At 40.6% G+C, this 25,909-nt stretch overlaps 2 protein-coding genes across 5 annotated transcripts in view; both read left to right on the forward strand.

Moving 5' to 3' along the window:
• LOC144085631 (3',5'-cyclic-AMP phosphodiesterase 4C-like) overlaps window positions 1-18,002 on the forward strand; it is a 38,948-nt gene extending 20,946 nt beyond the window's left edge. For 3 of the 4 annotated variants that reach the window (XM_077615100.1, XM_077615102.1, XM_077615103.1), the window contains 15 exons: window positions 8,079-8,273; window positions 9,166-9,210; window positions 10,578-10,614; window positions 10,703-10,776; window positions 10,852-10,904; window positions 10,990-11,102; window positions 14,712-14,805; window positions 14,876-15,045; window positions 15,126-15,224; window positions 15,330-15,494; window positions 15,574-15,673; window positions 15,755-15,909; window positions 15,979-16,101; window positions 16,177-16,359; window positions 17,008-18,002. In XM_077615100.1, the coding sequence (XP_077471226.1) occupies window positions 8,079-8,273; window positions 9,166-9,210; window positions 10,578-10,614; window positions 10,703-10,776; window positions 10,852-10,904; window positions 10,990-11,102; window positions 14,712-14,805; window positions 14,876-15,045; window positions 15,126-15,224; window positions 15,330-15,494; window positions 15,574-15,673; window positions 15,755-15,909; window positions 15,979-16,101; window positions 16,177-16,359; window positions 17,008-17,472 (2,071 nt within the window). In that variant the 3' untranslated portion in view covers window positions 17,473-18,002. The remainder of the gene's footprint in view (window positions 1-8,078; window positions 8,274-9,165; window positions 9,211-10,577; window positions 10,615-10,702; window positions 10,777-10,851; window positions 10,905-10,989; window positions 11,103-14,711; window positions 14,806-14,875; window positions 15,046-15,125; window positions 15,225-15,329; window positions 15,495-15,573; window positions 15,674-15,754; window positions 15,910-15,978; window positions 16,102-16,176; window positions 16,360-17,007) is intronic. The other variant, XM_077615101.1, reaches the window with a different exon arrangement.
• Window positions 18,003-20,840: 2,838 nt separating this feature from the next.
• LOC144085374 (ras-related protein Rab-3A-like) lies at window positions 20,841-24,436 on the forward strand. Its single transcript, XM_077614565.1, has 5 exons — window positions 20,841-21,009; window positions 22,331-22,555; window positions 22,649-22,767; window positions 23,129-23,253; window positions 24,010-24,436. The coding sequence occupies exons 2-5, from the start codon at window positions 22,331-22,333 to the stop codon at window positions 24,198-24,200; spliced, it is 660 nt and encodes a 219-aa protein (XP_077470691.1). The 5' UTR covers window positions 20,841-21,009; the 3' UTR covers window positions 24,201-24,436.
• Window positions 24,437-25,909: the final 1,473 nt, after the last annotated feature.

Raw genomic sequence — 25,909 nt, forward strand, 5'->3', positions numbered from 1 at the left:
TTTTTTCATGTCATTTTTGGGTGCGGAATCCAAAATTGCTGTTAGTTTTTGCTCTAGAAGGTCAGATTTTTGAACAGAAGGATCCATGTTTTCGTCAAAAAAAATGAAAATGACCTGTACTTGACATATGGTGTTTTACTTAAAAAATGACTTATTGACATCCAATGAAATATGAAAGGAAGAAGCAATGGAATGTTACTCTGTTATGTTGTTGTTGTTTTTTAACTATATTTGAGTAGTTGTTCTTGTTCTTGTGGTCTTCGAAGTCCTTCTCCATTCGTGAACCGATAATCTTGAAACTTCTTAGCTACGTAGTGTGGGCTTAAATCCATCCACACTTGGAACTCAATATTTTTTTTGGTTTTCTTGCAGATTTATTGTTGCTATAGGTGATGAGTTTTCATAGTTGGAGGCATGTCTGCTTTTCATCACATCCTTCAGCCTGTATTGTGCTGTAGCCCAACCATGCTTGTTGTTGTTTTTGATTCTGCACCCCATAATTCGTTTAACGGTTCAGTTCAATATTTTGTTAGGATAGCTCATGAATAGTCCTTATCATTTGCGGGAAATTGACGTCACCACTTTGCTGGTTGTTGTTTTGAATTTAGCAGCTGAAATCTGTAAATATTTGGGGAATGTTCACAATGGTGGGTTGGCAAACAAAAGATTGACAACCTTGACGAGAAGCTTTCTGAGGTGAGAGATCATTGGGGAATAATTTGGATTTTTATTTTATATATTGCAAGCATATGGAGACTTTGACATTGTGTGAAAAGCTTCGACCCACTCACGAATGCATTAACGGCGAGCAGTAGAACAGTTTTAACACTTGTTGATTTGGTGAGTTGTTTTTGCAGTCGATTCAAATGTAATGAAAGTTGACTCTGGTTGAGAGATGTTTCCACGAACTGCCATGCAGAAAATATAATTTCTAATCAGGCACTTTCAGGTAACTCGTCATTCTGCGCTGTGGTGAAGCCTTGAACTTTTCTCAACCTCTTCTCCTTACCGCTCCCTGTGTCTCACTTCCCTTCCAAGTCATCTCCTCTCACTTGTCTCATTCTGCTGGCTTCCTTGCCAGACCGTTCCAAGTCTGCCGTTGCGTATTGGACGTCGAGGGTAATGACTCAGAAAGACATTTTGCCTTTGAGCCAATGATCTCATTTCATACACGTGTGAAACCAAGAACATTTTGCCTGGGTTCCAAACCAGCACCTACAATATATTCAACACCGTCAATGGCGGCCAATGAGTTCATTTATTGAATCCGTTTGGCTGCTCGATGCGGGGAGGATTTATGCTTCAGAAAAATTGCATTTTATAGTACGGAGCTTCTATTTCCTTTTTTTCCGTACTTTTCTGATGTTGAGGAGACCATTTCCCATCCAAATATATCCAATATTAGCTTTCTGAGATAATTCATATATTTATTATGACTATTTTTTCCTTGAAAAATGAAACTTTTTTAAACGCCGGAAGAGTCCAGTAAAATGTCGGTCCGTACTCGTCTTTTGTTTACATTCGAACAGCTGTTTTGCGGAGGGATATTGGCATTCCCTAACGGACTCCAAACATTAGTGTTTGTTTCTTAGGGAGCATGGCGCTAACTTCAAAAGTTTTTTTTTGTGGTCATCCAGTGCATTTTTCGCTATTTAGGCCTGCCATTTCATTTCTGCAAAAATGTGCTTTAAGTCAAAGGGTTAAAATATCATAAAAGCAGTGACCTTTTTTAGGTGTTTCCTTTGTTTGAGTGTTGTGAGTGGTGATCATTTATTTTGTTGTCAATGTAAAAACTCCTTGTGAAACTTGTGAACAACAAAAAAATATCAAACTGCTCTTTAACAGCTAATTTGACTTCTTTTGTACACATAAGAAACATAAACTTGTTTTGTCACCAGCAATCTGATCTCACTGACTTACAATTGAAGTGGATTCGACCACAATCGGTCTTTCCACAGAAAAAGTCTATGGGAGTGGAGCAGGAGTGCACGTTGTTGTTTTCCAAAGAAAAGATCTAAAGCTGGACCTGATTACAGCCGTCCTTGTCGAATAATCATTGTACACACGCCACCTTATTCACGCTTGTTTCATTTGCGGGCCAGCTGCTCATTTTATGTGCGTGCGTCATTATCCCATTACCTGCTTGGGAAAACATGCAAATTGATCACAGCATTCAAAGAGAACTTTGTTGACTTTTTCTTGCTTACTTCAAATTTGCGCGTCATTATATTTGTTGATTCAAGTTTCAGTTACGCCAACCATCCCGGATCAAGTTCGGGGGACGCCATAGGAAAAAAATCTTATTGGAATCCTATTAAGTTTTGAATACTGAAAACACTGTAGTGGCTATGCACAAAGTTCTCTATTTTATGCACGTCCTGTATTATCAGCAATGATCAGAAGAAAAAGGTCAGTGAGGTGGCAGCGTACATTCATTTTAAAAGGGGTCTACACCCTCTTCCCGAACAATGGGTATACATGTCCAAAAAAAAATAAAAAAATTCTCATTTAAACATGAGTCGGTCGCTTGGCCCTGTTTTTGTAGCAGGGTGAGACATCAGCCAGCAAGGATTTTGTTTCGCTCCTGTTTTATTGAACGAGTTTGTTAAGGAGAAAAGGGCACCTGAACATCAAGCTGCTTTTCTCATGTTCTCCAGCAATCTGTTCCGCTGAATAATTATGCTTAGAATAAGCAATATTTTAGCCACAGTGCGCACACGGTCACAAAAGGACACGAGGCAACGCCACAAATGGAAACTTTTAACTCTGTTCCTAATGTTTGGCTCGCTTTTATGGGTGGGTTATTGCATAGTGGCCTGCAAATAACAAATTAATTTAAATTAAAATCTGACAAAAAACAGGACTTCCATGCAACCGTAGTTATTCCCCATACGATGGGGGTCGAACTTAGCTCAAATGTATTTATTTATGTATTTATAAAATTGGCCTGGTCATTATAGTCAAAAATTAGAATATTAGAATATAATATAGAGTATTTTCACGACTATAAGGCGCACCGCATTATAAGGCGCACCCGCAACGAATGACATGTTTCAATTTTTTCCATATATTAAGCACACTGGATTATAAGGCGAATTTAAGGCTATTTCGGAGAAAATTTAAGACTTAAGTGCGCCTTATAGTCGTGAAAATAGGGTAGAAGTAAATATGTTGTTACAACGTGTGGTAGTTATTTCAATAGTAAACGAATAAAAAGCTTTTTTACTGCAAAGTAGGAAACGTCATTTAAGTATGAGAAAATCTAATCATACTTTAGGAATGAACAAATTCTATTCAAGAAAATGACATTTTGTATTTTATATCTATTTTAAATTGACTAAATATAAATAGGTATGCAAAAAATGATGGTACTTTATTTTAATAGAGATCTATTTTTTTACATTTTGTTTAAAAGGCTATGTTTACATGCAAATGCAACCGTTAAAGGAACTGTATTAGAAGAATACATTGAAATGTATGAAATTATTTCATTTAAAAATACATTGAGAGCCTTAAATGAACCCTAACATATTTTTTAGGATGAAAGACAAACGTCGAATACTCCCCCAAGAAAAGAAAACTCCATGCAAACAAATTTCTCTAAGTAAGATTCCAAGCAACCTTAAAACCTTGGAACCCAGATGCAAAAGTTTGGTGCATAAATCACCACTTGACATCTTTAAAAAAAATGTCAAAAATGCTGACATTCTAGTCAAGAATGATGCGCTCGCTCCACGTAAACATGAGTATTGTCCGGCCTCCGGCGTGGCTCCAACTGGCCCGTTCGCTCCCGTACTTTAACGACCCCCAGATTGAAGCAACGTTGGCGCGGGAGGCCATGACGCAGGCCGGGTGTCCGATATCGGCGCCGCTGACAGGGTGCCATCCATCACGCCATCGCCGCCACGCAGCTCTCCCTTTTACACTTGTTTTGTTTTTGGGAAGGATGTGTTGCTACAACAATTTTGAATGATGATTGAGTATCCGTGCCAAAGCTGGCGATTAGACACCTGCAATTATTCCGTGATATTAAATGTTTTTTGACTCACTATCTAGTATTTGTACGTTGCAGTGTCTCATCTGGCCAGTAGAGGGACCCTGTATTTTTGTGATTGAGTAGCCAACAGCTACTCCGTCATCTAGCGTCATTTACTAGAACAGATGCAACAGCCCCGCATAACTCCCACTAATACACACATACACACACACAACTCCCCCTAACACGTACACACACTCACCAAGATTTATTTTGAAGCAATTCAGTCTTGGTTGGTATTTTCAGCATTTATTATTGGTGGTATTTTTAGAGCGAGATGGAAAGGAGTGAAAAGGTGGGCGGTGTGAGACACGAACAATGGACTCACATTTGGGACACATTGTTTCAATGGGAGACATTTTATTTTGTCTAGATAACATAGAGTAGTCCGCGATACGTTGACCTTTTAAGCACACTGAATCCATGTGTTGATATATTTATCGTGTGTAAATTGAAGCACAATGGATGTTAAATGTTTTTTTTTTAATTTTGACCGTTTAATCCTATCAAAGCACTTAAATTTATTAAAACACAATCGCATTCCTGCTCTTGTTGACTTATGTAGTTCATAAAAGGGGAAAACATTTAATAGTATTGTATTATTTTGAAATATAAACTGATAGAAATAGTGTTTGTTGTATTATCTAATGACCGACTTCTAATATGCAACTTGTGTTGGATTTCACGTTCAGTATTTAATTTATTTGCAATATTTTTCAAACTCTGAATTTTCCATATTTTACTGATGCAGAGACACATAGTTGTGACTTAATTGTTCATATTTTAGTTGTGAAATTAATCAATTTGTATTGATATCGATTTAAAAAAAAAAAAAGTTCAAAACAAGCAAAATACAAACAATTCTATCAACAATGTCATTTTTAGATATGCAGTTTTGTTTAAAAAAATAGGTTTTCATTCGGATATCTGCAATATTACTGCAACAAAATGGTCAGAATATGACAGATGACAATGACATTTGGTAGAAATATTCTAACATATAAGCAAGGATCTTCAGGGCCCGATTTATCAATTACATGTATCGATCCCAGACTTATTGTTGCCTGTGCGGTCTGATTGAGCAAATACAACCATGTCTCAGGGCTGATGATTCTTGCGCGAGCAGGGTCGTCGTAGTTTGCGTTGACCAATACGAATGAACCTTTTGCCCCTCTTTGTCAGAATAGATTAGACATCTAGCGCTGTCAATGGCAACCCATGAATTAAAAACCACTAGTTTGTGGTTTTTTTTCCTGTGTTGAACTGCAAAGCTCAAAGCAAGTGAGGACGAGCAAAAATGAAAAAAAGATACTGCAAGTGAAGGCATCGCGAGGGAAAGTCGTGGGCGATGTTTTGATCTGCGGTCTAATTTTAGCTCCGCTCGCGCTTCAAATAGAAACCTCGCCATAAATATGCATGAACGAGCGGTTGGGGCTTGGGGGTAGTCCAACCCGTGGTGCAGAGGCAGGAGGGGGCTCAGTGTACGCTACCTGAAATCCTATTTTTAGCTCCGACGATTCCTTTCTCGGTCTATTCCCTCATGCGAGGGGATGCTAAATTTAGCTGCTCGGAGACAGAAGCGTGATGCGGGAACCAAAATAGAAAGGATTTTACGGCGGGCGAATACAGGAATAGACAGGGGGCTCGCATTTGCGGGGGCACAAATAGAAAAATAGAAAAACTGGAGTGTGGCTATCTATAGATGAAGCCCCTAAATCATATTACAGTGATATCGTAACCAAGCTCGTAACTCCATTTCCTCAGATATCAAGTACAAATTGCCTTGTGGAATGAAATCAAATGTCAGTGAATTATTACAATACCAAAAGAAAGGCTGTTGTATAGAAACATTGAATTGCACTCATTAAAAAAGGGGGGACAAATATGATTTTTATCATTTTACTTTACTGCAACTTAAAAAAAACACAGAGAGAGACAAACTATGCATTGCAGCAGTATGGGATGAAATTATTTTTTAAAAATAAACATCAAATTAGAACACAGAGAGACACAAAAAAATGCATTGTGGGATTATTGGATGAAATTATTTTTAAAAAGCACATGTAGAGAGACACAAAAAAGCATTTCGTGATTATGTGATGATTTTTTTTTAAACATCCATTCAAATTTTCCGAAAATGATCTCCCAAAATTGCATTTTCAAAACACAACCTACGTAAAGCAAAGTCGACGATGTGGAAGGTGTGAAACGTAACAAAACAAAGCGGAGACCTCCAAATACGTAAACGTCATCAGATCTGCGTGCAGAAACGGCGAGTTCATGTCAGAGACGAGAGTCTAAAAATAGCCACGTTTTCAAGCGGGAGGGTGGGGGGTGAGGGGCTTCCTCCTGATCCAATATGACACCCAGTAAAGGGGAGTCGAGGACCTTCTTTATGGGCTCCTCTACGACTATTTTCATTTTTTTTTCCACAGCCATCCTGCTGACATCCCAATCCACAGACATGCTGTCAGCCGCAAGGGCTGATGTGTAACACCTTGTCTAAACAATTACAGGGTCTCTAGTGTCAAAAAGCAGAAGTGCAGAAGGGAACTAACTATTATATCGACTCTTCATCACATGGATGACCATCTATTCATTTATTTAGCCTGGATTAAACGGTATGGTGAAAAGTCTTACATTTTTAATAAGGGATTTTATCCATTCATTTTCCCTTCCGTTTCTCCTCCCAAGTGCCTTGGGGGTGCTAGAGCTCAGCTAACTACGGGCGGGGGACATCCGCTAATTGCACAACACAAGGAGACACAACCATGTGTGTCTCCTTGTGTTGTGAGTGCCCGCAGAAAACCCACACAGGCCCGGAGAACAGGCAAACTCAACAGAAGAAGGTCTGAACCATCCATCTCAGAACTGTGAGGCGGATTTAATGAACACCTGACTACGCGCCACCTAATATCGCAATATACGTACATTGCAAAAACATTGCAATCCCCCCCAAAATGTCACTTTTATTCAGCCCTGCTGTCAATGGCACTGAACAATAAATGTGAAGTCAAACTAGCATAGACCAGGAGTCATAAAGACAGAGTGAGCTGACAATTGAAGCAAGTGCAAAATCCCCCATATGCATGTTGATGTCTTTTACGGTTGAATTCATCATTCATTCATCATCATTCATTCCTAAACACACGACGCTGATTTCTTCCATTCACGAGTTGGAGCAACTGCAGTGTGCAAAAAAAAAGAAAAGAAATAAAATGCTCTTCTTGCCATCCTCCCTTCTCCACCCAATCGGATGCTGCATGAGGACAAGACGCTGGTCTGTTACTGACTATTACATAACAGCAGCCCCCTCCCCTCCGTTCATGTGACTGCTACAAACACACTGACTGCACTGTATGGGGGAGGAAGGGGGAGGCAGGGGGAGATGAGGAGAGGAGGGTGTGGAGAAAAGAACAAGAAATAATGTAAAGATTGGAATGGATTTGCGGGGTACTAAAATGTAAAAATAGATCATCCGTACCTTTTGAGCCCTTTTTAATGCACTAATACGACTTATGAATATTGTTGCACCCACACTAGTATTGATACTGATATGCCGCTAGAATGGCCTCATTGGTATCGGGGAGTCCTAAAAAAAATAATAGTTCTACACCCCGATGATAGGCGTTTAATCATTCTTTTGCTGTAGGTATGTTTTTTTTTTTTTTTTTTTTTACGAGTGGATGTCCAAACTATTCAAAGTGGGAGGTTGGCAGCCTTTTTTGTGTCCGCGAAGGCATCAACAACACTTTGGATAGCCAACATTTTCCAATGTGGGGTTTTTATTGTGCCGCTTGGAATAGTTTAGCTTCCTTCTGCATTTTCCTGTTTTACAAGTAAAAGTGATGAAAAATGGTGATATTTTAATTTGGGTGTTTTGCATCTATTTTTTGGTTTATTGTTCCTGGAAATGGCTTTGCTTTCCACAAATGTTGGGTATTGAGATCGCCACTTTTTTGTCCCACTCTTTGCAAAATAATCGTCCGGCGATGTGAAGCAAGTCATGAAAATGTCGTCTCTTTTTTTTTTTTGTCCGCAGCTTTGATGTGGAGAATGGATTGTCGGTGGGGCGCAGTCCCCTTGACGCTCAAACCAGTCCGAGTTCTGGGGGTCTGGTCCTGCAAGCCAACTTCCCCCACAGCCAGCGGAGGGAATCCTTCCTCTACCGATCCGACTCGGATTTTGACCTGTCGCCCAAAGGTCCGACGAAAAATGCCTCCACGGGAGGTGACCTGTAAGTTCTGTCTTCTGTCATCATCCCGATTCTTGTTGTCGTTTAACCACCAGATTCAATAGAAATAATGCCAATCTAAATTTACTGCTTGTCTAAATGTACTCGCGTTATTTATTTATTCGTTTAGATCGACACTAGGCCGAAACGTGTGGGGCATTTATTTTTGCGTTTGTTTTCCTTTTTTTTTTTGAAGAAAAATACAATTTCAACATATTAAGAGGAGAATATTTCTATTTTTTAACAAAAAAAATGGGGATTGGGTGCCATTTGACAGCGATGGATGTCCAATCCATTTGAAGTGGGAAGGTTATCAGTGAATGGTTTGCTGCCAATCTCCAAATTCAAATAGATTGGACGCCTTTAAATGCACAGCCGAAAGATTGTAAAGGGCCAGGTGATTGGACGTCTATCATTGTCAATGGCAGTGAAAGTGTTAAAAGTCAACTGACTCAATAAAATATATTTCCAGATTTTTCCTCTTTTTAAAATAGACATAAAGTCAATTCAAATAGTTAGAGAAAATATTTACAATTTCCCCCTTATATTATTGAAACATGTGCAAAAATAAACCAAAGTAAAAATTTAAAAGGAGAATTTTTGGAAACAATCCACTCAAAATCTGCTGATTTATAATCAGTTGTCGATGAATTATTTGATATAGACTTCAATTAGGTTACAAGCCTGCTAATCAATTCTGTCGTAAATTAGGCTACCATGAGACATATTTGACAATTTGCCTCCTCATTGGCTGCCATTGATGCTGCCGACCCTCCCGATCAAAATGGAGCGGACGCCGTGAATGGCAGCCAATGAGTTTCGGCTTATATTTGATGAAGTCAACGTGCAGGACAAACAAAGCTGTTCAACTCCTCACGGCTGTCTGTTTTTGAAGGGAAGAGAGCTTGAAGCACTGGGAGGTCAACTGGTTGTCATCTCGGTGAGAGCAACGTGATTCAAATCAGACAAAATCAGCGATTTGGTTGAAGCCTTCTCCCCACTGTTCAACAGCTTCCTTCCCTAAACCTTAACTAAATACAGTTGAATTCACCTTTGACCCCTTTGGATCACCTAAACACCGTTACTTTTTATTTGAAGTGTGCATGGAGCCATGTATTGTTTATATTGCATCCTCTTCTTATGTTCACCTTGTTTTGTTACAGTGCATGATGTTGTGGTTATGACTACGTGTCATCAGAAAAATGTACTCGAGTTTTTTTTTGTCATGCTAATTCCTTTAATTGAACTTTATTTCTGTGTAAAGAGGCACCAGAAAAAGAATTAAATACAATGGACCACCATTTATATAGGTGCTTAGGAAAGAGCGGGTTTGACAATTTGTTGATTTTAATTTTATTTTTTTTAAATACTTGGTAATGTTTAGTTTTTGGAGGCAAATCAACGCATGTAAAACGTTTAATTTTTAAAATCATTTTTATAGGATAAAAAATCCCAACTTTTTCCTAAAGTTTAATATCCAAACCTTTTTGGGATAAAAACATGGAAAATGCTTAGCAGAATTATTAGTGCTCTTCTCATATAGATGTATATGTTTTATTTTTAAAATGTAATTTTTCTTTAATTAAAAAAGTAAAACTTTTCCGCCCATGATAGATCTTTTAATGTTTAGGATAATATTTAGTGACATTTTATTGGTGGTTTTCCAAAAATGTTTTTTAGGGTTCAATTTACTTTTCTCTCTCTTTCATCTTTCGGGCAACAATAATTTTAGTGGCTATAGTGGTATGTGGATTTATAGATGAAAAATTATTTATATATTTTTTTTTCCTGTAATTTTTTTTATTTTTACTGGTACTTTATTAACTCTTTCAAAACTGCATTTCCAATTCACGTCTTTCTGCTCTTATCAATAGCTGGCGGTCCACTGTATATTTTGTAAAAGCAATTTTAAGAGTGAGTACATTTTTCTGTGTCACCCTGTGTTCTAAACAACCCCATTATTCGAATAACATTTTGCCAATTTTAAGAAACTCTTGACACCATTCTCACTAAGATTCGTACAATGTCTGTTGACGGCAAACGGTATACAATTTTTTGTTACATGACCCGACTTTCTTCAATCATTGGCTGCCTTTGACAGCGATCCAAATCCGGAATTGTGCATCTCAATATTTAACTAATTCAGTGCCATTGAGGGCAATGGACGTCCAATTCATTTTGACTCGGACATTTATCGCCGTCAAAGGCACTGAAACATGATCGTTCACTGTCAGCCCTCCCAGTCAGAACAAATGGCATCTCTTGTATTCAATCATCTTATTTGTATTGCTCTGTCCTCTCATTTAGACACACAGAAGACATGATTGTCACACCATTTGCACAGGTCAGTCCTCAGCGTCCCCCAAACATGACATTCTCCGGTTCTGAATGACAATAAATTCAAAACAAAATGCCGCTGACTGATTTGGCAGGTGCTGGCCAGCCTGAGGACCGTCCGGACCAACTTTGCCGTCATAACTGGCCAGCAAGATCGGCCCACCAGCAAGTCGGTGTTTCCTCTACATACAAACGCGCGAGCGATCGATATCTTGTGAACTAAAAGGATGATTCGTGTCCGCAGGACCCGATCGTTTGGCAGCAACCCGCCGTCCATGTGCAACGCCAGTCTAGCAGGTCCGTTTCCCAAATATACATTAAATGGAAATATTCTGGAAGAATTGTGTTTTTTTTAATTTTATTTTATGTGGTGCCGCTACAGAGGAACCGCACCAGCAGCTAGCCATAGAGACTCTGGACGAGCTGGACTGGTGTCTGGAACAACTGGAGACCCTGAAAACACGACACTCGGTCAGCGAGATGGCCTCCAACAAGGTAACTACCACAAATGTGGGTTGTTGAGGAACTTGGGAAGGTTTGGGCTTCAACATTCTCCCCCAAAAATCTCTTTAGTCTATTTGACTTTGACTTAATTGGATCCCAGGTGGGCCCTCACTGCGTGGAGTTTGCATGTTCTCCCCAGACTTGCGTGGCTTTTCGTCGGGTACTCCAGTTTCCTCCCTGATTCCAAAAACATGCATGGTAGGCTGGTTGAACACTCTGAATTGCCCTGAGGTATGAGTGTGCGCGTGAATGGTTGTTCATCTCCTCGAGCCCTATGATTGGCTGACCACCAATTCCAGGTGTCCCCCGCCTGGTGCCCGAAGTCAGCTGGGAAAGGCTCCAGTGCCCCCCTTCTGAGGATAAATGGTTTAGAAAATTACTGATTGTACATATATATACCGTATTTTCACGACTATACGGCGCATCGTATTTTTAGCCACAATGTCAATAACGAGTGCTCTTTCTATATTTTACACACACAAAGGACGCACCGTTTTTATAGACGCAGCCAGGCATGGCAAAACATACACTAACTTAAACATACGCGCTACGCCCACACGCTAAAAACACGTTTTTAAAAAGGCAACGGAAGCAAAACTGAGTTGGGTTGTACTTTATTTAGCCATTTTACAATGTACTCACGTCATCATCACCCACAAATCCATCGAAGTTGCTTTGTAAAGCTGTGTTGATGCCGATCGCTAGGCCACAATCCATTGGGTGTATTGACAAAAGAACTATATATCCCAGCAGTCACTGCGCAGTACTTTTTCTACAGGAAAAATAGTAGAGTCGGGGGCTGCTTGCCGTAGTTGAGAGAGGTGTAGAGGATGGTGTACCCTATCGACTGATTTATTTTATTTTATCGTGATAACAATTTTAGTTTTTTGTCCATATATAAAGCGCACTGGATTATAAGGCGCCCTGTCTATTTTGGAGAAAATTTAAGACTTTTATGTGCGCCTTACAGTCGTGAAAATACGGTATACAAAATAATTTCCAACTCCAGAATTGAAGTAATAGCCAATAGCCCAAAGTGCTCACGGTTGACTTCCCAAAACTACAAGAGCATCCTTTAACGGTCCCATGAAATTGTAACCCTTCCCGCCATTGAGTAAAAAAACTCCCTCCATGAACATGAATGAGTGCAAATAGCATGCAAATGGAGACAAGACACGCCCCCGTCCCCCACTCGTGTCGAAAAATGTGAAGGAGTTTGCAACGGCGTGGCATCCCCTCCATCCGTCCATCCTTCCATCCATCCTCCCAACCCCCTTTCATGACTCTCTTCTTGTCTCCTCGCGTCTTTCCCTGACTGAAGCCTAACTAACGGTTGCGTGATTCCACGATAAGACTGCCCACACGGTGTACACGTGCTCTTCGTGGCATCACGCACATAAGTGCCACTCTGATATATACTACATCGCCTACTGTACGTCGTCTGCCCGGAAACATGGTGCTCACGTGGCGGCGTCCCGGGTTTGCGTGGGAGGGAAGCCTGCAAGTCCTGCAGAACACTCGATGAGCAAATCAATCCATGAGTGAGAACAATGCAAAGCAGGTGGAAATGTTGCTTCTGCTTGGAGGAATTTCGATGATAGGCGTCCCATCCGTTTGAACTGGGAGAGGCTCCCCCAGTTCAAATGGATTAGACGTCGATGGCCTTGAATAAAAATTCAAGTTGGGATTTTCATTCACCAATTTTCAGCGCAAAATGCATATGATACAATAACACCAAAACATTGTATGACTGGATTCAAGTGAAATTTGAAGTTTTTTTTAAAGAAAACTGGCATTTTGGGGGATAAGTTACACAACTCACTTCAATGAACAATTGTTAATAATGCTGTACTTCATAGTATTATGAATAAATGTATTCATGGATTTTTAAGAAAACCTAAAATGATTCCCAAAAAAATGCATACCATTGTGAGTGTTGAGTCTGGAAATAGAAAATGCATAGTTTGTGTTTTACATGCTGTATTTAATCTTTTACTTTGCACCATATTTGTTAATGAGATTGAACCCAATATTTTTCCACTGCTGTGTCAGCATATTATAGAGACACTTTCCCACAAATGACACTCATGGTGATCATTGTCACCACATGATTGTGGTTCGTGATGTTCTCTTTATTTTTGGCTCCATGAATGAAGAGGCAGCCCTCCCCTCTTGATTCTCATCTCTTTCATCATTTTTCTTCATCTCATCTTCAAACTTTGGTGCACATGGTGCATCGTGCAACCTCCAGCATCAACACGCTGGGCTCCTCCCACTTTGTGTAGCTTTCCTCCAATGGCTGCGCCGTGGCTCTCCCGGCTCTGCTGCAGAGTTGGCCGGATTGGTTGCTATTCTTAGCTTAGTTTTTTTTTTTTTAAGAGGGAGGCGTGGATTGGAGTTACTCCTTCTCGCTCTGTTTACACACACAAGAGCAAGCTGGAATTGAGTGAATGAGGCAGAGTGGGGAAGGAAGGTGGACCTCCCTCCACACGTACTTCCAGCTCTCCCGTTCCTCCGCTGGTATCGATCCGGGCTTTCCCGACCGACCGGGCTGTCGGCGGATCCCGCACGCGGCTGCTTGCGGTGAAATAAGCGCAAGGCAGTGGCAAAGGAGAAGCGCCAAGCTCAGCTCTCGGCAATTGATTTTGTTCTCGCTTCCATGCTTGATTTTGCGCTGCAATGCCAGAAGTGGTTTATTTCATCTCGGAGTCGAGGATGTTCTTTCAGGTAAGGAGTGCTTGATTGATGAATGAAAATGATGAGGGTGCTGGAGTTGCTCTGTCTTTGACTAAGGAGATGATTTCAAGTGTTGTCAGGAGTCTTTTAGATTTGATTTTTTTGTTTTAATTATTTTAATTTAGCTATGGATTCAGTTGCCATGATTGTTTATCTACAGCAGTGTTTCTCAACCTTTGATTATGCCTGACTGAATGTTTTATTCTTATTGTTACCAATGGGATATTCATTTCTTATGCTTTTTCTTTCAATGATTGTTCACCAAATATTTGACATTACATTTACATCTTCTCATCATTAAATCAGAAATCTGACAAATGGTATTTCTTAAATGACCCTTTCAAATTTGATTGATTTGAACTTAACAAAAAGGAATGTCATAAAGAAATATTAAATTTCATGATAAATCAATGTTGTGATTGATTTGGAAAGGATATTTGACTTAGAAAGTCCATTTGTGACAAATTTCCCACCCAAAAATGAAAATAAATAGAGGAGCACTTTGCGAGTGCAGACATCCACCTAAGCAGCCAAATTCAAAGCACATTTCTGACCTCTGCGAACTTTGACCGTCTCGTGTACCTTCCAAATTTGAGTTAAATGTGCTAATCCATTATGAAGTTATCACAAAATCTTTGTCCTTATTACCCCAAAGTGTCCGTTATATATTAAAAACAATATTGCAAGTTTTATCCATTGGTGAGTTACGTTCAACACACCCAGACAAGAAAGCCACTGTGACCTTTGACCTCATCCCCCCTACCCTGAATGATCGAAAAGGGTGGCACGTCTATTGTCGTTGATGGCACTGAAACATAATCAGTCACTGTCAGCTGACGGTTTTTTTTGTCCCGCTTTGTCCAGTTCAAGAGAATGCTGAACCGAGAACTCAGCCAGCTGTCGGAGACCAGTCGCTCGGGGAACCAGGTCTCGGAGTTCATCTCCAGCACCTTCCTCGGTAAGTGGCCCTGAAATTTCCGTCCGTCTGAATTGCAGCAAAATCTGACTTGTCTCCGCTCATCTGACAGAGAAGCAACATGACATGGACATCATGGCTCCTCCCACCAAAGAAGAGAAGAAGAAGCGACCCATGTCCCAGATCAGTGGTGTGAAGAAGCCAACTCACAGCCCCAGTCTAGCACCGTCTACCATCCCACGTTTTGGGGTCAGCGCCAGCCAAGAGTTGCTTTTGGCCAAGGTGCGCCGATCGTGGCCGTAATCCTGGAACGCTCGAGTTCCGATAGATCGTCTTGAGAATTCGTGCTCGCGTGCGTGCAGGAATTGGAGGACATTAATAGATGGGGAATCGACGTGTTTAAGGTCGCCGAGCACTCTGGGAATCGTCCGCTCACCGTCACCATGTACACCATTTTCCAGGTAACATGAAACGTAAAATGCCGCCTCATCAAAATGTTCGGCGATTTGTAATTCGGTCATCGGTTAGCGAACCGTGCTTTGTTTCATTTTAACATTCTATCTCAGGAACGTGACCTGCTCAAGTCTTTCAAGATTCCAGTAGACACTTTCATCACCTTCATGATGACTTTGGAAGACCACTACCATGCCGAAGTGGCGTACCACAACAACATCCACGCCGCCGATGTCGTTCAGTCCACGCATGTGCTGCTTTCGACTCCTGCACTGGAGGTACGTGGTCCAAATGTATGGAAAGAGTATCGCTTTGGAAGGCTGCGAAACATTGTGGTCCTTGTCTGTTTTGATAAAGGCCGTGTTCACCGATCTGGAAATCCTGGCCGCTCTCTTTGCAAGCGCTATCCATGATGTGGATCACCCTGGTGTTTCCAATCAATTTCTCATCAACACCAGTGAGTTTATCAGGCAAAATCTGTGCAGTTTTCAACGTCGACAACCACTTTAAATACGTTCAACTCGATCCAACCCCTCAGATTCTGAGCTGGCGTTGATGTACAACGACTCCTCCGTGTTGGAGAATCACCACCTGGCTGTCGGCTTTAAGCTTCTACAAGAGGACAACTGCGACATTTTCCAAAACCTTAGCAAGAAACAAAGACATTCGCTGCGCAAATTGGTCATTGACATGGTGAGTCCACCCCAAGTGGTTTTTGAACGATAAGGCCTGATGGATTCCATGCGATTGTTGTGAAAACAGGTGCTCGCCACTGATATGTCCAAGCACATGAACCTGCTGGCAGACCTAAAAACAATGGTGGAGACCAAGAAGGTCACCAGTTTGGGGGTTCTGCTTCTGGATAATTACTCTGACCGCATTCAGGTGAGTGTAGGATCGATCCCGAAAAAAAAAAATGAAAATGGGCCAGTTTTTAACAGGCCAATGGTATCGCTTCAGGTTCTTCAGAACATGGTGCACTGCGCCGACTTGAGTAACCCCACCAAACCACTCGAGTTGTACCGGCAGTGGACCGATCGGATCATGGTGGAGTTCTTCACTCAAGGGGACAGGGAACGCGACAAGGGCATGGAGATCAGCCCCATGTGTGACAAACACAATGCCTCCATTGAGAAAAACCAGGTAAAGTGTGTTCTCATCATCCATCACACCAGTCATTTCATGTCAAAAGGCTTTTTGTCACGTCAAGAGCCTCTTAATGACAAACTGTTTGTTTTCTGGTGGTGCAATTGGGGATTTTTTTGGAGTCGTCAAGAATATGCGCTATGTCAGAGAAATTGAGACTTTTTGCCTTGATCCGAATCAAATGAGAACCTTGCATGAGGGTCTGAATAGGCCAAATTGCGGCTATTCTGATACATTCCAATTTGATCCAAGTCACTCTGTTATGTGTCTCTAAATCCGATAAGGGCTACATTTTTCCAGAATATGACGTAAGTGTCTAGTGACCCCAAATTGGAATTCAGGGGACCATTGATGACTTCAATTTGTACTGCTTAGCAAAGGGTGAAATAGCAGCAATGGGGTGAAGTAGCCAAACCACAACAAACATAAACGATAGAAAATGGTAGTCTGGCAAGAAATGGCAAGACATTTTGAATTTGTGTATTCAGACCTGTAGTCTAAACGTAGCCATTTAGGACTGCTTGAGAAAACATTCGTCTGAATGCTTATACCAAAAGTTATGACAGTAAATCTTATTTGTGCTGTAAAACCTGCCCTCTGAAAGTAGCCAAAGAAACTGAGGGAGTCTCTGTTCTTCTATTTCAGGTTGGGTTCATTGATTACATCGTCCACCCTCTCTGGGAGACTTGGGCCGACCTCGTTCACCCCGATGCGCAAGAAATCCTAGACACCTTGGAGGATAACAGAGAGTGGTACCAGAGCATGATCCCGCGAAGTCCTTCACCCAATCCAGAAGTCTCAGGACTAGAGGGCGTCAGCGGGGAAGCTTCCGGTTTTAATGCGGGCACGGCAACGGCGGACAAATTCCAGTTCGAGCTAACCTTGGAGGAGGAAGGAGAATCCGATGCGGAGAGTCTGCCCGAGGAAGACGTGTGCAGTCCAGGGACGGAAACTTCCAGAACTGATCCCGGCAGAGGATTAGTTGCCATATCTGCTCACTTACTCCCAAAAGCCACCGCGGTTGAGGCGACACGGACGTTTTCCGCCGACCCCGATAAGGCCGAGGCAGCGAAAAGAACGACGGAAACGGATCTCAGACTGGACACATAGCATCCACCCATCCCTCTGAGTACTCTAGCCTTTTTGATTTTTGGTTGATTTTTTTTGGGGGGGGGGTCTTGATTTCAGTGCCTCATCCGCTTTCACTCCACTTTTTGGTCCGCACAAATGAGCCTGCAATGAGGTGCTGCACGGAGGTCTGCGCTTGAAGCAGGCGCTTGCACTAAAGAGAGACAGAAAGACAGACTAATTCCAGGTTTCTCTTCTGTCAGTCAGACACACTGTGGCTATTTCCGCAGAGACATTGTGCCAACAAATTCTAGCCTTGTCTTCCTCTTTTTAGAGTTTTTGTTACCAGGGTGAGGAAATGGTCAATGACATGGGAAGGAAAACAACAAACAAAAAAAAACACAGGATTGAGGGTCTTTGCTTATAAATGTTTTGGAGTGAATGGTTATATTTAACGACCATTGCTGGTGATAGATTTCCCATCCATTTTGACTGGGAGGATTGGTAACAATCATTTGCTGCCAACCCTCCTAGTCCAAATGGATGGGACGGCGATCACCATTAATACCAGCCAATATCATACCTGTCAACCTCTGCCGATAACTGCCCTTATAAATGATTATGATTCCCCTTAGAAACCCCCAAAAAACCTTACAAACACCGTACGACTCGTACGGTGTTTGTAAGGTTTTTGGGGGTTTGTAAGGGGAATCATAATCATTTATAAGGGCAGTTATCGGCAGAGGTTGACAGGTATGCAATATGTTAAAGGGACAGACAAAACTTAACCAAAAAAAGTTTGTTATCTAATCTTTTCCCCCCTTTAAAAATAGACGGAACATTTTTGCTTACCATGCAAATGACTTTGACATGAACAAAGTATTTAAGTATATGAATCAGGAATTCCTTTTTCATCTGGTAATGGAGAATAATACTTTTAAACCCCAAAAAAGTGACTCAGGTCATGAACCAAGCAATTTTGTAATGTCACTTATACCCACGTACACACTGATAGACAGGTGCGTGCCACATTGATCTAGTATTTTACATTTTTTCTCCACAATTGCATTCAGGAAAAAAGTCCCCCCAATCTTTATACGGGGATGATAAAGGAAGGTGTTGTCTGTCCCTTCAAAAAAGGCCATTGTAGTTTTTTGGTTTTTTTTTTATAAATAGTGTAAGTTACTTGGGTGAGCACTACTGATTCTGAAAGCCCCGGATAGACTAAATTAGTATGGTTTAAAAACAAAACAAAAATATTCAATAGAATCCCATCACTACAATCGTTAATTCAGATACATAAAGTAGTGTTTGAGGATTAAAACGGATAGGGACTGATAGTCACAATTTTGTTCTGTGTAAATGGCGCCCTCTAGTGTAAACAGGTAGTTCCCACCAATCTCAGAATCCAATTATATTTGCATGACCTGCATGAAAATTCTAAATGGGTTCAAGTGTAGGTCTCCCCCGTTCTAAAAAATATCAGAAAACGTTCTACTTTATTCCTCTTTTTTCATATGAATTCTTTTCTCTGCATTATTACTATGTTGGCACCCATTTTATCAGTTTGCCATCAAGTTGAGCACTTTAGAGTTTCCTTTTTTGGTTGTTCATCACTGTTAGCCATCATTGTGATTTGGAAGGGCTTTGATTCAAAAAAACAAGCACATGGAGGCTTTAGACTGAAATTGCAACACTTAACATTATTACTCTGAATACGTGGTGCGTTTATATCTGGAAAGTTGTTTTCACGATACACAGGATGCTTCTTTTTCAACTGTAAACACAAAAGTGAGGCTTTTCCCCTCCTGTTAATCAATACGTTGCTCTTCATCACAAAAGTCAATGACAAAACAAGTGCCAGGCAAGCGTGACACAAGCCGTACTGTAGTTTCCATTTTGCCACGGGCTACTTTCCACCAGCGCCAAACTGATAAAGTTGCTTGATTGTAGCTCCTAATGTGCCAATCAGACTTCTCTTCAAACTCTAACTGATTTTGTCTTAAAGCGCTGGTGTGTTTTTCTATGTGAGAGTGAATGACTGGCTTGGATTTGTATATGTGAGTTTAAAAAAAACAACCAAAGCACTTTGTATAGTACAATTTACAATTGTGTACCTCCATTTTGTGGCAAATGTGACTATTTTGCAGGCTGTTTGGCAGTCGAGCACAGTGCTATGCTACGTTAGCTGTCAAAGATTGGATTTTGAGGAAGATGGTGTTTTTGTTGTTCTTGTTTTTTTTGCCTGGAGTTGGTGCACAATTTTGACTGCAAGCTGCGAACAGCATAAAGACCACTATAGATTCTGTTTTACCACAAATTACTCCCATTTATGTGTTAATTTTTCACGTTTCGTTCTCGTGTTTTTTTTTCTCATGCCTTATTTTCTAACTTGGGATTCTCTTTCGTGTACCTGCGTACATGCCGGAGAAAAACGTGCAATGCTTTCTTTTCTTTCACCATTAACAGCACAAAATTCAGGCCAATATTACAGGATGCCTTGAAAATTTAAGGTCTAATGAAGAGCATGATAAATAGCGCAAGATTTCCGTGTTTTGTCTTGTACATTTTCCTCGTATTGCTCCATGTACAGTTTATTTATTATTTCCTTAATAGCTGAGAAACAACGTAAAATTAGACCTAAGTTCTCATTTGTTTGATGACTTTTGAGAAGGACATATATTGGACAGGATTTGGATGTTCCTCTGTTTATTTTCTCCTCCACAACGTATGCAAAATGACTCATTTCCATGTTTTGTTGGTATGAAAATAGTGACGTGGCCGATTTAACTGGCGCTTTTCGGAAACATTTCTCCCACCATCGTCATCGATGTCATTGCACACGGATAGTCGTGAAGGATCTTCCACATTATTGTTCATCCACGGTGAAGATGATGGGCCAAAACGCTCATTTTAGTTGAGAATCTTCTTAATGATGTATGAAAATGATTACCACAGCTTTGACAATCCAATCTGTCATCTAACCATTGGGTGTGTGCCCTCCTTCCAACTAGAACTATATGCCTTGCCAATAAAAGAAAAAACATTTCAAAATCCCATGTATTTACTGCTTTAAAGATAGTGTTAAGTCACAAAAGACACAAAAATATACAATCAATATATTCTGCTCTTTACTGTCAGTCTTTTTTTTCAATATTCCCATGGAAATTATCCATTTTTACTTTTAATAATCATATTACAGTTTTTCGGTCGACTCATTCTGTGCCCTTGAAGGTGATAGACGTCTAATCCATGAGGACTGGGAGGGATGGCAGCTACCGTTCGATCCCTCCCAATGGATTTGACGTCTATCGCCGTCAATGACACCCAATGAGCTAAATCTCCCATATGACATACGTATGTCTCTATGGTGCTGATGGGAAGGGGAGGGTGCAGAGCAGTGCCTCCTCTCTGATTGGCGGATACTCTCGTCTATCATGCTTACAGATGGGTCTTGGTCCCGCCCACCTAACCCCCGGCCCGTCAATCAAGAGGAGCACGCGCTACTGCAGGTGCGAAGCTGGGCAGGCTCCGAGCTAACGACTGCAGCAAAGCTGAGGAGAAAACAAACATTTCACGGTAAAACCGACGATGCTATGTCAACTTTTCTCCCCGTCTGTATTGCCGATTCTGTTTGATAGTCTGTCGAAAGCCGGGCTATTGGTTTAGATTGATTTTTGCTGCAATAATAAGGCAGAGTAACCTTCATTTGACATAGCTAAGGATGCCTAGCTAGCAGCCGCTGTCACATAAAAAACAGCAACCAAGCTCTTTAGCAGCATCATTACATCTCATACAGCACCGTTTTCTACATTGTATTCGTTAATATATTTTCCTATATTCTTCCCTTGTTCTGTCGTCCAGCTCCACAGAACAGAGTTTTTTTTCCCCCGGTGACAATTGGCTATATTTTAACGACGGTGGATATGTTCCGGTGTGGAAAAGTCTCTTAAAATGATCGAAAGGTTTTTGGTCAATTTCGTTCCGTTTTTGGTTGTTTGTTTGGGAGTGGCTCGTGCGATAAAAGGGGGTCTAGTGAAGCATATGGTTGTGCGTATTGAGCTTTCCCAGCCTTTCTTGAATCCAGTCAGGCAGACAGTTGATCTGATGCTTAGCCTTGTTAAGCCCCGCTACTTCCGTTGTCATCCTGCACACTTGGTCGTGGATTGCTGCTTATCTACAACTAGTCTCAAAAACACTTTAAAACGCTCATTTCTACACAGTGGGTTAAAAAAAATCTGTTTCGTCCAGGGGTTTCGAACAGGCGACCTGAGGGCTAGATCCGTCCCACTGCATGTTTTTGCTAATCACCTGCATCACCTCGTATTTACCAGCGCATATAAATTTCTGTCGTCTAAAAGTCCTAAAATATTTAGTTTTTCCCCTAATTTCATCAATAAATAAACACAGAGCTACTAAATGTCAAAAATCATCATTGGTATTGCGTCAAGAGGATTTTCTGATTTTCTGACCCTTTTATGGAGTGGTTTTTACTAGTGACGGGTACCAAAATAAAGCTCAGTTATCTAATACTTCCAATTAGTTTCCTTTTTCAATAGTTAATTCTTGCAAAGCAATGAAAAACAGAAACGGCAAATCAGCTTTTTCTCACGTTTTCGTTTTGCGGACCTCGCTAACACGTCTAGGTGCTTGAAATAACTGATGCACACGTCGTTGAAAAGGAAGCACGCACGCTACTTAACTTTAAAAATAATTGAACGTTTTGACAGGGTGCAAAACTAATTGAGAACATGACGTTGCGTTTCGAAATGAATCATCATGGCATTATAAAATGGCGAAGATAAGACGGAAGCTTTCAATATTGTATTTTTTTTTTCCGTATTATTTAGAAGCTTTGTAAATTGGAATTTTCTTTTTCTTTTTTACCTCCTTCCATTAGATGGCGTCTGCAAATGCCACATACGGACAAAAGGAGTCTTCGGACCAGAACTTTGACTACATGTTTAAAATCCTCATCATTGGCAACAGCAGCGTGGGCAAGACGTCCTTCCTCTTCCGCTACGCCGACGACTCGTTCACGCCGGCCTTCGTCAGCACGGTGGGCATCGACTTCAAAGTCAAGACCATCTACAGGAATGACAAGAGGATAAAGCTGCAGATTTGGGTAAGGCACTCCAGGATTGGTCTTCACTCCAATTCAGGCAAATTGCCTCCTTGTTGTGGAATGGCGTCCACATGGTCATTGGTGTCGTTGCAGGACACGGCCGGCCAGGAGCGCTACAGGACCATCACCACAGCCTATTACAGAGGAGCCATGGGCTTCATCCTCATGTATGACATCACCAACGAAGAGTCCTTCAACGCCGTGCAAGACTGGTGAGAAGATACTTGCGCGGCGGCGTATTTATGTACTGTTGTTGCCTAGCACCGCTTTCGTGTTAACTAGTGACAAGACTAATAAGACTCTTTATAATACTACTCAAATACTCTACTACAATGATCCTGAAACTGGTGACGGTGACATTCTACTTGTCAGGGAAATCAGGTAAATATTTGTTTGAAACCTGTTTGGTGGCCTTGTTGACATGACATTGCATTTGGACGGCAATATTGGGTACACCTGAACAAATAAATCTATTGAAAAAATAAAATAAAATAAACATATTGGACTTTAAGAATTGTTTTTTAAGGGATGGACAGTTTTTCCAATTTCAGCATGCGTTTGCATCTTCAACAGGTCCACCCAGATCAAGACCTATTCGTGGGACAATGCACAGGTGCTCCTGGTGGGGAACAAGGTTGACATGGACGATGAACGGGTGGTGGCCAACGAACGGGGCCGGCAGCTGTCGGAACAACTTGGTAAGTGTCAGACAAAACGGGAGACGGATATACATTTTTAAAATATTCACATCATCCGCTGTGAATTTCATGTTGTATCTTTGGACGACACAATATTTACCAATAATACTGTCTGTCATGATTTAAGACGATTCAAGGGTTTTTGATGGATCATATCTGATCCACTACGTCATTTTTATGTAGCCTGCTACAGGTAATTATGTGCGTCTACTTTTTTTTTTTTTCACTAAAAATAAGTTCTCAAAGTTTTGAGGGTTACGACAGAAATCAGCAAAATATTCACATTTTCCCCCTTTAAAAAAATCCATTTAAAATGTTTGTTAATTTCCAAAAATAAGCAATTTTTTTGTTTTTAATTTGAAACAAAAATATATTTGTTTTTAAGAAAAAATATAAAAACTGAAAATTTTATTGTATTTTTTAATCAAAATAAAACATTTAAAGAATAGTTATAAAAAGAAATATATTCCCTGTTTTATTTTTAAATGTACATCAATTAAAAAAAATAGAGGATTCAAACCATTTTCCCCTCAACAAAAATAAACCTTCCAAATCCATATCAATTCATTTGTTCATCAAATACTCGATTCATCGTTGCAAGTCAAAATAACCCCCCTGAAGCAAAACCGAGCTACAATGTGGCCTTGCTCCAAAATGTTTGGCACTCACTCACGCAGGACCATTGGCTGCCAAGCATCTCCCTCCAAACGGATTTGACATCTCTCAATGTCCCCGTGCGCTTCTATGGGCTGACAGGTTTTGAGCACTTTGAAGCCAGCGCCAAAGACAACATCAACGTCAAGCAAACCTTTGAGAGGCTGGTGGACATCATCTGCGAGAGGATGTCCGAGAGCCTGGACAACAACGACCCCACCGTCACCGGAAGCAAACCAGGGCCGCAGCTCACCGAGCAACCGCAGAGGTCCCACCAGGACTGTGCTTGCTAAATGCAACACACACACTCACACAAACACACAAACGCTCACGCACCACAACTCGCGTCTCATCCACAATCCCTTTTTAACGTATCTCATCCGTCGGTCACATCAACAATCACACATTGATCCAATGTGCGTACACACGCTGGAGCTGACTGCTGAGGTTAACCATGCTACTTCCTCTTAAGAAACAGTCGATTCTAAAAGATTTGCTCCATGAAATCTATATCATCTGCACACACACACACACACACACACACACACACACACACACACATTTTTGAAATCCCGCCAGCCTCCATTTGCGGTCTGTAATTAGGTCGCAACCCTTCGTGCAATTCACATTCACCTCAAGTCCCCCCAAAATTCCTTTTTTTTTAATTTTGCTATTGTCCCACAGAGCAGTTTATATCCAATTATGATAAATCTTCATCGGTCCACGTGTTTGTACAATTTATGAAGACAGCTTGTATTTAAAGGAAAAGACAACGAATCCTTTGTCTGAAATGTTCCGATTTTATTTTGCGCCTTTTGAGCTTTTTCACTGGTGGAAAGAACATGCTTTTTGTGATTTGAAGTAGGCTGTGGCTTCAATTTAGTTTTGGATGCTGCAGACCCTCAGTGCTGATTATTATAGCTTAATATTGGTTTTTGTGTTCCAAAGTTTTAACATTATAGAAAAGCTGATTTTAACACGGCAGATTTGGAACATTCCCTGATTTAGGAGTCCAATGTGACTCGTTTTCAGGCGGTTTGTTACACAATTGTAAAGCAAAGCACACGCAGCAAAGAAAATTACACGTATTATGCAGTAAAAAAAAGAAGTTACTATACAACTATATAATTTGTATGAAAACTGCCAGGTCATTTAAAAAAACTTTTTAAAAAATTAAAAGAATCGTGATCGGACGATACGGAAAAAAATATATTTTGAGGGGCCAAATCGTCCAGCCCTATCTACTACTCACAAAATATTAAGGATGTTTTTCTCGGGTGAAATTTCTGCTAAACTTTGTAAGGTGAATTAAAATTTGGATTTGGAAGTACTAGAGGTAAACGCCCCGTTTTTTCCCCCTTTGACTTAAAAGTAAATGACCTTAGAAATCTTGTGAATTTTTTTTCACCTGAAAGATGTTCCTCAACATTTTGAGAGTAGTGAATGAATAGATGTATGAATATTTATAATGATCAGAGCTATGTGCTTAAAGATGCATATAAAATACAGAGATATACCTGATAATGCTTTTTAATGTCGTATTCCTCCGTTTACTTTAAGGTGTGCATGTTGTTGGTGTTGCCGGTTAACTGGATAGGTCGCGAAATCACAGTTTTTCGTGGTGGTTTTGGGTATTTATTTATTTATTTATTTTTTCCCGTCACTTCAAACTTGCCAGTATCATCAGCTCCCGTTCACTCCTTGATTTGGGAAAGACTTTTTTTTGCATGTCCAATGTTAAAACTTGAATTTAGTTTGGTTTGCTTGTGTGTGTGTGTGGTGTGCATCTGAGAATGTTTGCTTTTTTTATTATTTATAACTATTTTTCACGCCTCATTCCTCCTGCATTGTTAAATTCTAATCTTCATCTTCTTTCTAATACTCACATTTTTTTTCTTTTTTAAACATGTCAGTGTTTACAAACTCAAGAACAGAGAAACCACATTCCAGGCGTTTTGGTGGGCAGCTTGACTTTTTTTTCATAACAGTTATGTAACTTTTT

The sequence above is a fragment of the Stigmatopora argus genome, chromosome 12, assembly GCF_051989625.1.
Source record: "Stigmatopora argus isolate UIUO_Sarg chromosome 12, RoL_Sarg_1.0, whole genome shotgun sequence".
In the NCBI taxonomy this organism is placed as follows: domain Eukaryota; kingdom Metazoa; phylum Chordata; class Actinopteri; order Syngnathiformes; family Syngnathidae; genus Stigmatopora; species Stigmatopora argus.